Source organism: Centruroides sculpturatus, unplaced genomic scaffold (assembly GCF_000671375.1).
Source record: "Centruroides sculpturatus isolate CEXI.00-Female unplaced genomic scaffold, Cexi_2.0 scaffold705, whole genome shotgun sequence".
Classification (NCBI taxonomy): domain Eukaryota; kingdom Metazoa; phylum Arthropoda; class Arachnida; order Scorpiones; family Buthidae; genus Centruroides; species Centruroides sculpturatus.
Genome location: NW_019384916.1, coordinates 165,040 through 183,442, shown reverse-complemented (window position 1 = coordinate 183,442; position 18,403 = coordinate 165,040). Strand labels below are relative to the sequence as shown.

Below are 18,403 nucleotides of genomic sequence, written 5' to 3'. Positions count from 1 at the left end.
AAAACTCCTCAAGTATTTTTCTGAGGTCTGTCTTATCAGGTAAATTACTGTACACAGTGTATTCATTTATTTTCATTTTCATGTAGTAAAGGCTCTATGCCTTCATAAAGGACATACTACTTTTCCTTTGTTTAAGGGTATTTTGGCAGTTTATTCTCTGTTATATTCTCAAATAAACAATACATACAAGTACATTACAGTATTTTCTGAGGAAACACTCGTACTTATTTTTTTTAACCCCATTCCCGATAACCCGGCATTTTCACAAACTCGGCCACCCTTCGGTCCACATTAGGCCGAGTTTTCGAGGTTCTACTGTATAATGAACTTAAATTATATACTTTATTTTGTTAGAACTCTATAAGAAAAAGATTCCATGAGAAAATAACCAAAAATGTAAATGAAAATGCGCAAGTGAATGAGTAAGAGGTACAGTATGGCGTGATGTCACCTCAGGAGGAATAAAAGTCCTGATGAAGTGGGCCTTAAAGAGGTGGAGCTGCAGCTGCAGCTGACAAGGAATGACAGTGTCCTGTGGGTTACAAATGTACTGGACAACTGATCTTCCTGTTGACAAATAGGTACGAATTGGAGCAAAGGACTGCCTTGTTAAACCTAGCAGTCTTTGACTTCACGAGGGGTGGAGATAATTGGAACATTGTTATTCATGCCTTAGAGTCTGGTTTTGTACAGTTTTATTTTCGGTTCTACCAAAAGTAAGTAGTTGAAGAGTGAATAAAATTTTTTTTTTTGTCTTGATGATCAGGCCTGTAAATTCCAAGTTTTTGGCATTTAAAAATTTGCCTGTTCTTCAATGAACGTAATTGTTTTGCATTGATTCCCATATCAAGTTCAGGAGCAAACTACTGACTGACCCTGTACTTTTGTTTGTGTAGCATCCATACCATTAGGATATTTCTGGAACTAGAAAGAATGTATGTTACACTAAACTACGAAGTGCAGACAAGTCATAGGCCAACTAGCGGATGCTTAATTGAAACTTGCTTTTATCTCAAAAATCTTCTGTCAGTACGCTTGTATCTCAAGGCATTACTGTATAACCTCATTTAAGCTGGCATTCCTCTGGGATAAACTGGCATGCTGGCTTTTACCATGCAGAAATATCTGATTTATAGTCTCCTCCAGATGGAATGGCATGGTGGTCATTTTGCAAAAATATGGTATAATGCCAAATTACTTAAAATTTAATTACTAATAGTAGCAAAAAATAGCCCAATAGATAGTTGTTTAGCCAAATGATAGTTGTTTTGCTTTAATGTGATCTCTAGCATCCTGCCGAATCACATTCTATTGCATTTGTTTAATAATCAAAATCACTTTTTCTATCTCTGCCTAGTTTCTATTTTAAACCCAATCTACAGCACAACCATTTGATAATTGATATAATTGTAATGCAAATAGACACACACTATATTTTGATTCAGTCTCAAATAAGTGGCTGTCTCAATTAACCAGTGGCCCAGCAATCTACTATTCTAAAAACTAAGGTGTATTACATGAAATAATAAAATAAAAGTTTGACTGTGTGTGTCTATATATATATTATTTATGAACTCATTTATAACACACACTGATATAACAAGTTCATGGTTATAATGAGGAAAGTGCCATAACAATTTTAGTGTTAGTTTGTGCATATTTCCATACATTTTCTCAGTTATAATGAGTAATGATTATAACAAGAAAAAGAAAATATTTCTGGTCCCTATAATTATTGGGACTGATTTTTTCCTGCCAATAGGAAAGGGTGGAGGGTGATCTCTACAGGTGGAATTGATGGTGGGTGATGTCACTTAAGCTACAAGATCCAACTCAGTTGTCTCTGAGCATTTGGAGTGTGTAGATCGTGCCCAAAGTGAAAGTGTGTTTAGTGTTTGTTGAGAGTCAAGATTCAGCGAACCATTGAGCAGCATTTTGCCATCAAATTATACGTTAGATTGAACAAATCCATTACAGAGACTTTTGATATCATTTGTGAGGCTTAAAAGAACAAAGCCATGTTCATATCATGTGTTTTTGAGTGGTGTAAAAAATTCAAAGATGGCCAGGAAGATGTCGAAGACAAACAATGTACTGGTTGTCCAACAAATCAAGAGTGAAATCTATTCTCATTGGCTGTTTTTTTTACACAGAAGGTGTGGTCCATAAGGAGTTTTTCCCTGCTGGACAAACAATGAATGGTAAATTTTGCACAGAAATGCTTGAACATTTGGGATTAGGATCCACTGCATCTGAAGGGCGATCGCCGATACTTGGATCCTCCATCATGACGATGCACCCAGTCACACGTCACTAATTGTGAGAGAAGCACTGGCCAAGCATGATGTGTCAACGTTGCCCCAACCACCCTATAGTCCAGATGTGTGTCCCCTGACTTTTTTGTTCTCTTGGATCAAAAAGAACCTGAAAGGACATCATTTCAGAACAATTGAGGCAGTCCAAATGGCTTTGACAGGCTGCCTGAATAGTCTTGTGGTTCCTGACTTCTAGGGGGTGCATAAAGACTGGAAAAAGTACTGACAGTGGTGTATTGATGCAGGAGGAACACATTTTGAAAATTATTAACTCATTGTACTTATATCTTCAATAAATTTATTTTTGTGACTTCAGTCCCAATACTTATTGGACAAACTCTGTACATATAAATATAATGTATTAAAAAATTCAAATAAATATTTAAATAATAATCAAAAATATGGTAAACTGGTATATAAAACTAAATTTAGGTCAATTTTTAACTTGGAATTTTTTTTATCAGTTAGTTTTAACTTAAATTCATCTCTAATGTAAACTTAAGTTAAACATTTTCACTTCTACATTAGATTAACATAAAATTTATTTTTGCAGTTTATAGTATCAAACTGTTTTTATTAAAACAAAAGATGTCTGTCAAAAATAATAACAAATTTTTTATTAATGCTCATTTTAACATTTAATTTTAAAGGAATTTAATTTTTATATTTTAGGTCATCCTGCACCAGAGCACTTAATTCGCTGTGATAATAGTTCTGCACAATATGTGGAATGTCCATTTTCTAAAAGACTAAGTGTTATAGTTCCTTATGAAAGTCCTAAAGGTAATAAGATGTTTATAATTATTCAATATATTGAACAAATAAGATTATTGAGTATTATTAATGATTGATTGATTATTTAGATATATTAACTTTTATTATTTAAAATTTATTCTATAATATATAAGTTTGATTTTTGATGAAAATAAAACAAAATATAATTTATGTAGATACCTTAAATATAGCAAATATTAAGAAATAATTATAATTTGAACATGTTAAAATAACATTAAGAAATAATTTGTTAAAATTTGAAATTTAAATAATTTAAAAATTAAAGTATTTACTCATCAAATTAGTCAAATCATGTTTGTACATTTTATTACTACTGGAATAATTAAATATTATGTGGATGATTTGAAAACTTTGTGAGATAAGTTGGGGGAACAGGGCTGTTCCCTAACTGCCACTTAATTGGCACAAGTTGTTGAAACCAGACCTCTGTGTCGTTGGATGGCTAAAACTTGATAGGAGGGCATATTGTTGAGTGGGGAGTGCATTGGTAAGTCGATAGGTGTCCTTGTGCCAAGAAAGACACATTGACAGGTTCAACAAAATAATAAAGCATTTATTATGTGATTAACTAAAAGATACAACAGGCTACAGATAGTTAGATACAAGTTACCTACGGCGAAATGCAGTTAAATGAGGTTAAAAAGTCTAATAATTCCGACAGAGCTATGATAGCTATGCCTAATTCTGTTGAGAGAGTTTGCAGTCTGCTTATATTTACCTCTAATGTGGGTGAAGAACTATATGTGGCAATACACAGTTCTATATGGAAGTGTTGGAAGACAATGTCTTCTACCGGGACAGGATCGAGTCCGTTTACTGTTGGGCGACAGAAAGGCACTATTACCAAATTTAACTTAGTGCAAACTCTCACGTTTCTGATAGCTCTTGCTATTATATAATTGTCGTGGGAAAGGGGTCATGTGATCATCTGTTGTTGATGATGACTGTGCATTCTTGACAACTAAGTGTCAACTTTCCCACTGATGTGTTGATATGACCGGTGATTCGTGATATGATTCTCAATTTTTTCTAAGGGGATGTTTACATTTCCAAATATTATGATTAACTTTAATTATAAAATTCCCCTAAAAATCTGCAGGCTCACAACTTTATAACCTGATAATGAAAAAGTATTTTTGTTTTGTATGTACTGTTATTTTTCAATATAATGTCTCTGAACTTCAGTGTACTGCAGTGATAGTCTGGTGCCTTTATTCCGTCTTGAAGTCCAGTTCTTTTAAGATCATCAAAATAACCATTTACTGCCATTTTACATCTCATCATTTGATGAAAATACCTTTCCATCAAGGAATTAAAGTTGAATAAATGAAAGATGGAACAAAATCAGTTAAATAAGGTGAATAGGGTAAAAGTTATACTTTAGTTCTGCAATTTTTGCCATAGAAACAACACTTGTATTAGCACACATGGATCATCCTGATGAAAAATGACTTTTTTCGTTTGTTTGATAAACCCAGTCTCTTCTCACAAACTTTTTTTTATTTAGTTGATTTAACAGAGTACTCTTTTATCATTTGGCCATTTTGGAAAATAATCAGTATCAGCATCTCAAAAAATCAAAGTTACCTTCAGACAAAACTGACTGGGTTTTTTTATGTGGGGAATGAATCACTATACCTCCACTGTTTCAACTGATATTTTTTCTTTGGTATTTGCTAGTGGCCTAAGTTTTATTAGTGGTCACAAATTGAAGAATCAAATTAGCCATTTTCTTTTTAAAACACAAAACAGTCTTGAGAAATTGCATTTGAGTGTGTTTTTGATCAATTGTTAGCAAGTGCAGCACTCATCTTGCAGACAGCTTTTTCATACTTAATTCATTATTAGGATGTGAGATGCCTTCTTAGCAATTTTGGACACTTAATCAATGGTCCTCTGAAACAATATCATGCACTTTGAATGATTTCTTGTGTTGTCACACTTCTTGGATATCACTACAAGGGAAATCTTTGAAGCTTGTATGCCCATGGCTAAATTCTTTAGCTTCTTTTTTACAATTGTAAATGAATGTGCATGTCAGCCAACACATTTTTCATCTCATTAAAAACTTTTGTCAATTAAACCTTTTTAAACAAAAACTTTATCACTGCAGTATTCAATTTAAATCTATTTTGAACAGTATACTGAGATAGCTTTGTTTCAATGTCAGTTTACAAAAAGCTATTTGACACTTCAACTTGATATTTCATCTTATTCATTAAACAGATATGACCATAAAATAGGACAGAAATATTTTGCATACAACTGCTATTTATAAGTCAAGCCACAAACTTTTAAAATTACTCTCGTAGAATGGTAAACATATTTCAAAGTATTTAAAATTTACATATGAAGTAAAAATTATTAAATTATTTTAAATTATATATATTTTTAATTAAATACAAAATAGAAATTTAAATTTGTTCAAATTTATATATAAATAGTTAATAAAAATGTAATTATTTGCAATATAATACATAAATAATTTGCTGTAGAAGAATGTCTATATTTTATCATATAATTCCAAATTTCAGATAGCTATAATATTTGTATATTAAAAGATTTATTTGTTTAATTTAAATATATAAATCTTTGTTATAAAAAAATGTTTATAATTGCAAAGTGGAGTATAATTTAAACTCAAAATTTTCATCTATAGTTATTAAATTAGCTAAAGTTGTATTTATTTTCTTTGGATTTTTTGTTTAAAATTCTTTTCTTAACAGTTTTTCTATTGTTCCAATATAATATAGAATTTTATTATTAATTTTATTTATTAATACGTTTTATATTCCCAGTTTTTCATTTATATCTCATAAATGTATTCGATCACACAATTTATGCAAAATAGGAAAAAAAATATCAATGAATTATTAGTTCATTGTTAAAAATTTAATATACATAAATTAAAATTTTAAATTATTGAATTTTTGTTTTATTATATATTAATAACATTTTCATTTATTATTATTCAATAGTATTCATTTATAAATATTAAAAATATTTATATAACATAATTATCCGAAATTATATTTAATTTTATTATGTTGAAGGTTAGCAAAGCTTTATTTATGTTGATTCTTAGATTTTGTAATATATAAAGTAAATAATCATAAATTAAAATTATATCATTATGTAGACCTATAATATTATCATTATAAACATTTCAAATATTCTGTTGCAGTCGGGATGGACTATTCTTTGTATATATATAGATTTATGTGCCTTGGAAGTTGTGTTGGAGGTTTGAATCGAAGAGCTCTACAAATTATTTTTACACTGGAAAAAGAGTATGTATTTTATAATAAATTAACTTAAGATTTATAATTTTAACTTGGTGTTTTTAATAATTTTTCACTAAAATTTTAATATTTTTGATTCTTGACCATTTTGAGCAAAAGACTTTCAAAGTTTTGTCAGAATTTTAATTTTTAATGATCTTTAAAGTTTCATGCAGCCAATTATTTACATTCTTTGGAACATATGGTTGGCTGTGTGGAGCTATTAAAGAAACATGATTTTCCAACAAAAATTTTAAAAACTCAAGCTCTGATGATCAGCAAAATCTATTAAGATTAAAAATATTTAGAAATATGCTATGTTTAAATCCTATTTAAAAGTTTGTATAGAGTAAGAAAGCAGTGTTTTAATAATGAAAATTAACAAATTCAAATATAAAAATACAATTCAAAAATTAAGACTAAAAGTTTTTTTTTATAGTAATCACTGCTTGGGTCAAAGAAAATTAAATATTCGAATCTGTGCTTGTCCTGGAAGAGACAGGAGACTTGAAGAAAGAAGACAGCTGAAACAAAAACAGACTCCAAAAACAGGTTTGGATTTTAATTTTTTCAGCTTATTTAGAAATTTAATTTGAATAATTTATTTTTTGATAAAAGAAGAAATATACTTATTAAATACTAGAACAGACAAAACAGTCAGTCTGACTGTTCTGTGACTACGTGATACTTTTCATATATCAATTAGCCTTTAATCCCTTTTTTATATATAAAATATAATATACGTTTTACAATTACATAATACTTAATTTTATTGAAGGGTTTTCGTATATAATAGTTTCAATTGTACAATAACCCTTCAATAAAATTATGTACTATGTAATTTAAAAAGTAATGTGTATTATACGTTTGATACCTGTATGAAATTGAAATTTTGTTTTCTTCATTCATGGATATGCATGTTCATGCAAAATTATTTACATTATATAGGAATGCTAATATAAGCCATTATAGAAGAGCATTAGGATTTAATTTGATGATTTCATTTTTATTAACTTTATGCTGAGCATTTGTTGCTGATGTGTTGACATACTTGTTTATTGCACTTGTGATATGTATGTTGTAAATTTTAAGTATGTCCAGATATTGATATGTATTGATGTTTGTTTCTATTTTCTTTTATCTATAACAATGCCTTGTGACTTGTTATCTAGCAGTTACTGACAGAGAATGAAAACAGAGATAGGCAATGCTCATTATATGTGAAGATAATAAAAAGAAGATTTTAGTTTGAGCAGTCTGAATCTATACATTTGAAACACATGAAGTCAAAAAGCTTACTGAAAACATATTACAATACTGAATGCTACAATACAAAATTTGGTGTGCACACAGTATGGATAAAATGGTAAATAAGTATTCCATGAGAGCTGAGTCTCAAAGATGACTAATATATGTATTTTACAACATGTGTGATTATGATCAGCAGAAAATAGTTCTTGTGTCAGCCGTAAAGAAGTTAACAATAGAAGACTTTTTGGCATACCATTTATTCTCTAACTAGTGGAAATGTTACAGTTGATTATGTAATTTATAAGTAAAATATTACACCAAAATATGAAAATCTCATTCATAAATCCAATGTAAGAAAAGATAATGCCAAATTCATAATACCACCAAAACAAAAACAAAAAAATGTATTCATACCGTCCAATGTCTATTTTCAAGCCTAAATTATCATTAATTTTATTTTCATTTTTAACCTTTAAAATTTTAATATGTTCATATTATTTTTGCTTATTATTATTTGTTTCAAATTTTTTGGCTTTTATTAAATCTTTCTATTTCACATCCAAGTTGCAATTTTTGCAACTGAAGAATTCTGTATTATACTTTATAGTATTAATATGTTATTTTATTTGCACTTTTAAACACCTTTTTGTTTCTCCTATATAAATCATTTTATCATTACAATTACAATTAAATTTCTATATAACATGACTTTTTTCAAGTTTGTTTACATTCCAATAATTCAAATAAAGTTATATGTTTTTGTATTTTATTATACTGATATAAAATTAATAAATTTCTAGAATTAATTTCTTCAGTATTATAAATAATGAAACAATCAACATATCCATTATAAAATTTAATTCCTTTAATATTACTTACGAATGTGTTGATATCAGTCATACTCAACTCTGCCAATTTTGGGACTATTATAGACCTCATCGGTATACAGGTTTTTTGAGTATAATAGTTTTCATTAAATTGAAATAATTACTAGACATGATAAACTCAATTATTTTAAGAAACATTTATTAATATTTTATATATGTTTTTAATTAAATTCTACTCTAGGGAGTCTGCCAAAAGTTTTCTTTTATTAAATATATCTACCGGAAAGAAGTTTTATAAATACTAGGTTAATGGATGTCATTGGGATATTTTGTATTTAAGATGTTTAGTTTGTCCAATTTTTCAAAAATTGTATTGTTTTTCTTTTACAATTTAAAAAAAGATACACTTGTTGATAAGAATATTAAAGCTATTACAGTGAAATATTGACTTAATGTGTGTAGTGTGTATAATGGAAATTTAAAAAAGACAGAAGTGCTGGTAATAAGTTTTTTTGTTTGTTACTATACCTAAACACCAAGTTTTTTAAGCAGTTTTTTAAACCTTGCACAACCATATCAAATGAGATAATTTTAATTTTTACATTTTTAAAAATATTATATTATATTATATTACATATAATATCAGTAGTCACCACTGAACTTAGACCAGGCTGCAATTAACATGCCATCCAATAGATAGGTTTTATAAAAAAGTAGCTTTGATTCATTGCATGAATGTTTTACATACAGTAATACCTCAACTTACGCTACACCGACTTACACAAATCGGAGTTACGCGATTTTCAAATCTCGTTGATTCCTCTCTTGTTTGAGCGCCACGTGACTCTCAATTACTGAGTCCCCTCGCACTATTGTTCGGCTTACATGTTCGGACGTGTCACGTGGAATAGACACATAGCTACAATTTACAGTGGAACCCCGGTTAACGAACTTAATCCGTTCCGCGACTCCGTTCGTTAACTGAATTGTTCGTTAACCGAAGCAATTTTTCCCATAGAAATTAATGCAAATGCAATTAATCCGTTCTAATCTCCGAAATTTTTGTGATTTTATTTGTAATATACAGTAATTTTCTTTGATGAAAATGTAGGAAAACGTAGTATCTATCATTACAGCAACAAACATGTAAACTTTGTTTAATAAAATAGCACTGTACATACCTTTGTTTGTTGTAGTTGGTGGCAGAAAAGTGGAGATATACGAACCTTAATGCTTAGAAGGGGAATCCCCTCCAAAAAATAACGGGTAGCACTTTATCGGAAGCTTCTTCGAGTCGAAGTCTCTTTCGGTAAAAAAAACCCACCACTAGCTAAGTGATCTTCGTACCTTGAACACGGGGAGTTCGTTCGTGGGTTCGCACTTCGCTCAGACGGGCTGGCCACGTGGAGTTTTCCGGGATTTCTCCGCGTCTGTAACACATAAATAGGGGCCAGTTTCCCTTAAAAACACCTCCCAGAAGGCATTCCCCTAGGCAGATCGCCCAAGTGTTGCTTTGCCATAACTTAACAAACAAACAAACTCTTACCGTAAGGAACAAGAAATTGATCTAAAGTTGATTGTCTTACTCTTTTAATCAAAATTTTTCTCAAATGCGATAGCGCGTTGTCGTTTTCTATTGCCACTATGATTTTTTTTCTTTCTTTGATGCCATATTGATTAAATATATAAATCACAAAACTGAGAAAAGAAGTACAGTCATACCCCGACTTACGCTACCCCGAGTTACGCGATTTTCAAATCTCGTCGATTCGTCTTTTGTTTGAGCGCCATGCAACCCTTGATTACTCACTCTCCCCACACTATTGTTCGGATTACATGTTCGGACGTGTTGCGCGGAATCGACGCATAGCTACAATTTATTTTGTGTAATTTATTTTTGTTTTTTATATCTACGGAGACTCGAGAGACTCTATGTGGTGATTTCTTGTAACCGTGAACGAACCAAAAGGCGAGATAAGATTAACGAGAACATTTATTAGCTTACATACATCCGACTTGGATTTTACACAAAAGGCATCTGCAATCGTGAACAATTGACGAAAAAAGTATACATTTATCAGATAATAAACAAAGACTCATTTTGTAAACAATTTACCTTTTGTATATACAACTGACAAGATTACCTTTCAAATTATAAACAGACTCGATCCCAAGCGGTCTTTTGATCGTCGGACATACAAAAGAAATGAACAGATGGCGCCTAACTTAAGCGCGGTTTACAATAACGAATATGATTAATCTTAACACTCTACTATGTCATCCAAACGAAGTAGAACTGATTCTTCTGCATCAAACAAGAAAAGAAAAACTTTATCTTTGGAATGTAAAGTTAACATTATTAAAGACTTCGATACAAAAATGAAAATTTGTGAATTGGCAAAGAAGTTTGATCTACCGGAATTGTCGGTCAGAACAATTATAAAAGGCAAAGAAAAAATTCTCGAAGCTGTGAAAAATGCTCAATCTTTAAATTCAAGCATCATTCGTAAACGTCACAGTATTATCGCTGAGATGGAAACAATGTTAAAATTATGGTTTGATAATCAAGTTAATGTGAAAAATTGTATAATAATATAATTTGTTATAAATATGTATTATCTAAGATTTTATTAAACATTTTTTTCTAAATTATTGTTTTCTTTAGTCTCCGGTCCCAATTAAAAATAATTTGTATGTATTTATATGCAAAATTATACTCCGACTTACGCGAATTCGACTTACGCGGTTATCGCTCAGTCCCACCTATCGCGTAAGTCCAGGGTATGACTGTATAGCACAAACACTCGGAAAAGCAATACTTAACTCGCGCATGCCTAACACCAACTAAAATTTGACACAAAATACCGTTACGTTCGTTATCCGAATTTTGTTCGTTATCCGAGACAAAATTTTTGCAGAATAAAAGTTCGTTAACCGATTTGGTCGTTAACCAGGACGTTCGTTAACCGGGGTTCCACTGTATTTTGTGTTATTTATTTCTGTGTTTGTTATATCTACGGAGACTCAAGAGAATCTTATGTGGTGATTTCTTGTAACCGTGAACGAATCAAAAGACGAGATAAGATTAACGAGAACATTTATTAGCTTACATACATCTGACTTGGATTTTACATAAATTGTGAAATTATATCCCGACTTACGCGAATTTGACTTACGTGGTTATCGCTTGGTCCCACCTATCGCATAAATTTGGGGTATCACTGTAATTTAAAACAGACACAAAGTAATTAATCTTTATTTTTGCTAAATATCAACTTGATATTTTGCAAGTTTAACAAAATTGAACTGGTCAAACTTTAGTCACAGGCATCAAAAAAACATAGACTGCTGCATGGATTATTCCCAAAAAATTATATGTGTTTTGGAAATGTTGAGTCAAATTAGTCTAGAATTGATTAATTTTATGGAAGAAAACCTTTCAAACAGCTGTAGTCCGTAAACTGCATACGTGCCGGGCTGTGATTGGCTTGTGTATTTAAAGACTCATAAAACATGAATTTCATAAAACACATAATGTATCTACCATGTTATAGGGGGTCTACTGTATTTATACGTATTTTATGCAACATGGGTTGCAAAAAATATTAATGTGGGCCACAGATTGTCCATCCCTGACTTAAAGTATAAGCAATCATTTATTAACTTCATATTCACATATTTCTTTCTTTTTGTACTATTTTTCCTCTCCTTTTATTATTTAATTGATTCTTGTTAATATTAACAGATTTTCTTCTTTTATTTTCCTTTATCTTCTTGCTGTTATTATGCTTAAATAGCTAATATGATTATTAAGATGCCTTCTATTTGCATTTTCTTCCAGAAGTTGAAGTAATTGATAGGACGTGCTAATGTATTGTGGCTGCTGCCACTAAATATTGGATTGTGCATAGTTTAATGCTATTTTCAACATTTGTTATCTGTATTCATTTTAAAATATAATACTAGATAATAAAATAATAATGTTTTAAACTCTGTATCATACAGATAAAGAAGATTCTTATTTTAAAAAACCTTTGTTGCCAGGTAATGTAATGTAATAATGTAAAAGAATTAAAATTAGTAGAAAATTTGTTTTAATCCTTTTTACAATATTTTGATTATTTGAAATACTGTCAGCAATATAAATACAGTGATACCTCGACTTACGCGAACCCGGAGTTACGCGATTTTCAAATCTTGTTGATTCGTCGTTTGTTTGAGCACCACGCAACTCTTGATTACTCATTCCCTCCACACTATTGTTCAACTTACATGTTTGGACGTTTTGCGCGGAATCGACACATAGCTACAATTTATTTTGTGTTATTTATCTCTTTGTTTGTTATATCTACAGAGACTCGAGAGACTCTATGTGGTGATTTTTTGTAACAATGAACAAATCAAAAGACGAGATAAGATTAACGAAAACATTTATTAGCTTACATACATCTGACTTGGATTTTACACACATTGAGAAATTATACCCCGACTTACGCGAATTCGACTTAAGCGGTTATTGCTCAGTCCCACCTATCGCATAAGTTTGGAGTATTACTGTATAGCAATTTTAGCATATATCTTCTTAAACAGAGAAAGCTTCCAGTCTTGTGTATTCTAAATTCACATTTATTGTATAATTAATTAATTTCTTTATTTAAGAACTTTAAAGACATTTATAAAATTTTAAAAAATTATTTTAATTTATTTTGATAAAGATTTAAAATAAAATAAAAGTCCTGGAATTAGAAGTAATTCAAAATTGTTTGTACTTTTTAGTGCCAAAACTACTTAGCAGTTCCAGTTCAGAGGAAACTTTTGTTATTCCTAAAGTAAGTTTTATAATATTTTTAAGATAATTTTTATTTATATAAATAATTAATATTTTGTTTAAAATTATTTTTTAATAATTAGCAACATCATCATCACCACTTTGAAAGAGTAAGAAGTATATTAGATGTCCTCGATTTTGCAGACTTGTTGACAGACCAACAAAAAGCAACACTTCGTGACATTAAATTGCAGTAAGTGATAATTTTTTAATGTATTTAATTCAATACTGATATTAATCATTAACAAAAATTTATTAATATTACTTGATGAAATATTTAAATGTTGCATTTAATTTAGAATACAGTCACTTCTCACTGAATGACCTACCTGTTTAATAACCACTTGGACTTATGACACTATAATACCTGAATAAGGGGCCAATTACCCTTAAAAAATCCTATCGGAAGGCATTTCTCCTAGGCAGATCATTCAAGTGTTGCATTGCCGTAACTTAACTAAACAAACAAAACAAACAAACATACATCCTATTTGAAGGGTTTAATGACTAAAATATTAATCTGAATGTCTCTTACTTTTTTGACTGTTATAATGTAATACAGGTTATTTTCTTAGCTGTTGTAATATAATATTGTAATCTAGTCACTTTTGACCCACCAAGTTTTTGGAATCTCAATATTTATGGACCCTCTGAACCCAAAAAGTAAAAAAATCAATACCTGGGGTGTGATTGTGTGTTTTCATGTTTTGTTTAATTAATTAAGTGAGGAATGGCTGTACATTAGATTTCTTACATTGATGGTTATAATTAATATTATGGATGAAATGTGAAATTGCATTTTGTTATATTATAGATGCATATATAAAATGATTGCATTTTAATTTTCAAAAAAAAAACACAAAAAAAATTATATTTTAAAAATTAATTTTACTTAATCTGAAGGTTGAAACAAGAGAACCTGAATTATTATTCTGTCGAAAATATTAAATAAGTGAAGACTAGAATAATTATTTAGTGTAAAAAAATAGGTAAAAACAGTTCATTGGAAATTTATAAAAGTTTGAAAACCAAAGAAATAATTGTCTTAATTTGCTATTTTAAAATGAAGTCTTAATTTATAGTGTGTATGTGTATAAAATAGTTACTGACAGTGAAAGTTTTTCTGAGAAACAGATGATTTTATTTTTATTGAAGTAAACAAAGGTGTCAGATTATAGGATCAAATATCAAGGATTCTTTCATAAATATGATATTGAAAATAATTTTAAAAATTTTATATGGGTAATAATAAAACTAAACTTATATGAGAATTGAACAAGTAAAAGGAAAACAATTCAAGGATGACATCATCAGAATCTAGTATATGTCAACATTCTGACCTGAGAATGTCAACTTATGCTCTCTCAGAGTTGTTAGTGACACCTTTCTTGTGACTCTTTGTTACCTCTAAGGTATTTGCTGCTTTGGAATGGCCAATCTCAGTCAATTGTTGCTCGTTTTTTCAACTGTTCAGATTAGTGTGTTTGTGTGCCTCTTTTGGATTAGTGCTCTTCTATGTCCTCAGATTCCTTGTCATCCTTCTACTTGCTGCTTCTTTCTCAAACTACTAACTAATGGACTACATTCCAAAGATCTTCAATGGATATTCTAGTTCTGATTTGTGAGATACCAAAAATTTGTAATATCTGTCAGTCTGTCTCTCCATAAAGCATGAATACACTGAGTAACATATTGTACAAACTTTTATGTTGTCTAATAAATGTTTAAGTGTAGTAAATTGTGTTGAGTTAATCAATTCCAGCTGAATCTCTTACTTTCCTACTCCATCCTCTTACCCCTAGTCTCACATATGAGTGCATGTTACTGCCATTCAGGAAAAATGATCAAAACTCATGTTGTAGTAAGTGTAACCTACTTGGTGTTAGAAATTTCTGAGAATACTCACTTAAATTTGACAAAAGACGGCTATATAAAAATCCACTGGGGTCAATTAGGCACAGCCTGGACCTCACGGGGCAACCTTTAGTGGTGCCAGAAAAAACACTGTTGTAGAATCTCACACTTATAATAGAGTGGAATTTTACAGAAATTTAAAATTTACAGAAATATTTATGAGAATGTCATAAATTATAATAAAAACTAAAGCAGAAAATTATTTTGTGATATTTTTATATGCAATATACAAAGGTCATGGAGAAAGGTCAGTACAAATACTATAAATGGAGAAAACGAATGTAGACAAGGTAACTATTGAAACATGGAAAAGAGATCAGCTCCCAAAAGTTTTGGAGTGACATGATCTACAAAACATCTTCAGTGGTGATGAGACAGGTCTTTTTTTACAACGTGATGCAAAACGAAACATTAGCTTTTAAGGGCAAAAATGTTTCTGTGGGTAAAATAGGAAGGTGTGAATAACATTGCTGCTAATGGTCAATGAAGATGGCTCTTGAAATCTCTCTTGTTTGCTTTTGGAAAATACAGAAATCCAAGATGTTTTACAAGGCCTTTCTTTACAAGTATCAAAATAATAACAAATCTTGGATGACAGGTGAACTGTTTGAAGAGTTTCTTCACTTGTTTGATGCACACATGTGCTTACAAAACAGAAGGTAGATCTGTTTTTAGATTGTTGTCCCATGCATCCCAATGATTTGCAGCATCTTAAAAACATGGAGCTTTGTTTTTTCCCATCTAACTGTACAAGTTGTCTTCAACCTCTTGACCAAGGAATAATAAAATATTTCAAATAACACTATCAAAAGTTGGTCATCTAATGTGCTTTGTTGAAAATGGAAAAAAATTGTATCCCAAGATATAAGATAGATATCTTGCAAGCCATACAATTCACTGTACGTGCATGGGAAGGTGTAACTTCTCAGACAATTGCAACTTTTCAGCTTATAATATATAGAGTTTCCATCGGCTTTGTTATACACACATACCGCATAAGATCTTGTATTATACATGTTTATATACTGTAAAGGATAGAAATCTCAAGAGACTAATAATTTCAGATACATGTGTTTCTTTATGTAGGGGGTTCAAAAAACAGAAAATTTTTTGAATAATGGATATTTTCCTGGGAGGACAGGAAATTTATCATTCGCAGTATAATGGATTTTTGGAACAATGGATGATTTTTGGCATCCCGAGTGATCCATTAAAATGAGAGTATGTACACAATCTACTGTATGTACAGTACTCTCAATTGTAGTAGTGTCTTGCTTCTGTACTTCAAACTTTTCCTGTTAACAATAGTCATCTATCTAACTCTGTTCTGGAGAAAATTTTTGATGTGAAATAATGTGACTTCTGGTCAAAACCAGAAGATCATATATAGTTAATTGGGGCCTCCTGCCCCTAAGCTTTCCATATCTGGTTATGACTTTCATCTAGCTAATTCCATTCTTGAGATTAATGATGGATGGACACAGAACCAAACTAGTAGGAATTTATAGGTATGCAGTTTAAAAATTGCAGCCCAATTACTCACCAACATACTATATATATTGTAATTTAAAGAAATATTTGAAACTTTTTATTTCAAAATATAGAATCTAAATTTTATTCAATTTATAATATAATTATGTAAAGATTTGTATTGGTGGAAGTTTGAATTACATTTTATTATTATTATTTTTTTAAATATTGTATGTGGTGCTGAAAATGGCTAAATGCTAAGATGAAACATTTTCAAACTAGTTATTTAGTAGCTGTAAAAATAGTTTTTTTTCTTTCTTTAGTAAAAAAAATACCATGATGATTTCTTTTTGTAGTGGACTGATTGTCGCAATGCTATAATAATTACTGTTAAAAACTTTTTTTGGTAAAAACTACCTTTAAAATTTTTTCAAGGTTAATTTCTCAATTTTTCTAATTTTTATTTTAATCATAATAATAATAATAATGTCATTTTTTTATTTAAAATTTTATAGAAGACTGAATGTTTGGCCTTCATTATCAAAACGTAACAGTTCCTGTAGTAGTTCGAGTGGCAACAAAAATGATTTGATGAACAAATTATTTAAAAAAAGTGATTCTGCTAAGACAAGGTAGGTAATTTTCAAAGTTTTTGTTTTAAAAAAAAGTAATCTATGCATTTTTAATTAAAAAATATATATATCTATAAATAAATGTTTTCTAAAGAAAAACTAGTAAAAGAACAATGAATTCTGAATTTTATAAACTAGCAGAGTCATTTGAACTATTTTCTTGCATTAAACATGTGGCTTCATCATTTGTAGTTGGAAATGGCAGGATTCTATTAGAGATATTTTGAAGTTCTTCACATTATCTCCAGTTCCATTTTTATTATTGCATTTAAACTTTTGTAATGTTGTTTTTAACATTGATTTGATTTTGAGAAACAAGAAATTGTTTATTTCTTTATTCTTTTGATTTCTCTCTTAGTCTTGTTCTTTGCCAAAAATTATCATGATAACTATTGCAAAATGCGGCTTGTCATTACTACATAACAGGAATCAGCTCTGTTTTTTCAGACTGAAGCTTTATTTAGTGAATTCTGTTAATCAAATTGATACCAGAGGCATTCATTATTGTTCTTTATTCATCATTTCAGTCAATGGAGTATATCTATATATATAAAAATGAATGTGTGTGTGTGTGTGTGTGTGTCTGTCCTTCATGCATTACCACACCGTTTATCCGATTACTGTGACACTTTGGGAAGTTGTTTAATATACTCCGGCGAAGGTTTGTGGCATAGTACGATTGCCATAAAACTTCAGAAAGTTTTTTATACACTCCTGCAAAGGTTTTTGGCATAGTATATTTATCCTACGATAGATGGCGCGCGTTTACACGAGCATTCGAGCACAGTGTGTCCGATCGATTTCAAATTGTGAAGACCATTTCCCCCTTCAAAAAATATTTCTATATATGCATTTGTGAACTGTTATTTACGATATTCGTAATAATGTTTGTTTAATCACTTTATTTCAACTTTTTTTTGCTAATTACGTATTCGCTCGAACTTTGTTAAAACTTTAACTGTATACCGAACAACAACCGAAGTTGTAGAAGGAAATTCGCCTATTTTACCGATCTAGGGATCCCCTTTTCCAAATTTTAATATCATCTAATAATTTAAAAAGACAAATTACAATAAAACGGTTTATTATC

General features: G+C 30.0%; 1 protein-coding gene across 1 annotated transcript in view; it reads left to right on the top strand.

Annotated features, from left to right (window-relative positions):
• The window catches only part of LOC111631750 (cellular tumor antigen p53-like), a gene marked incomplete at its 3' end in the record, with an annotated part of 60,018 nt that overhangs the window by 39,177 nt on the left and 2,438 nt on the right, over positions 1 to 18,403 (top strand). The window contains exons 4-9 of the mRNA XM_023376056.1: positions 2,988 to 3,098; positions 6,295 to 6,400; positions 6,831 to 6,943; positions 13,246 to 13,298; positions 13,381 to 13,490; positions 17,197 to 17,313. Coding sequence (XP_023231824.1) covers positions 2,988 to 3,098; positions 6,295 to 6,400; positions 6,831 to 6,943; positions 13,246 to 13,298; positions 13,381 to 13,490; positions 17,197 to 17,313 — 610 coding nt within the window. The remainder of the gene's footprint in view (positions 1 to 2,987; positions 3,099 to 6,294; positions 6,401 to 6,830; positions 6,944 to 13,245; positions 13,299 to 13,380; positions 13,491 to 17,196; positions 17,314 to 18,403) is intronic.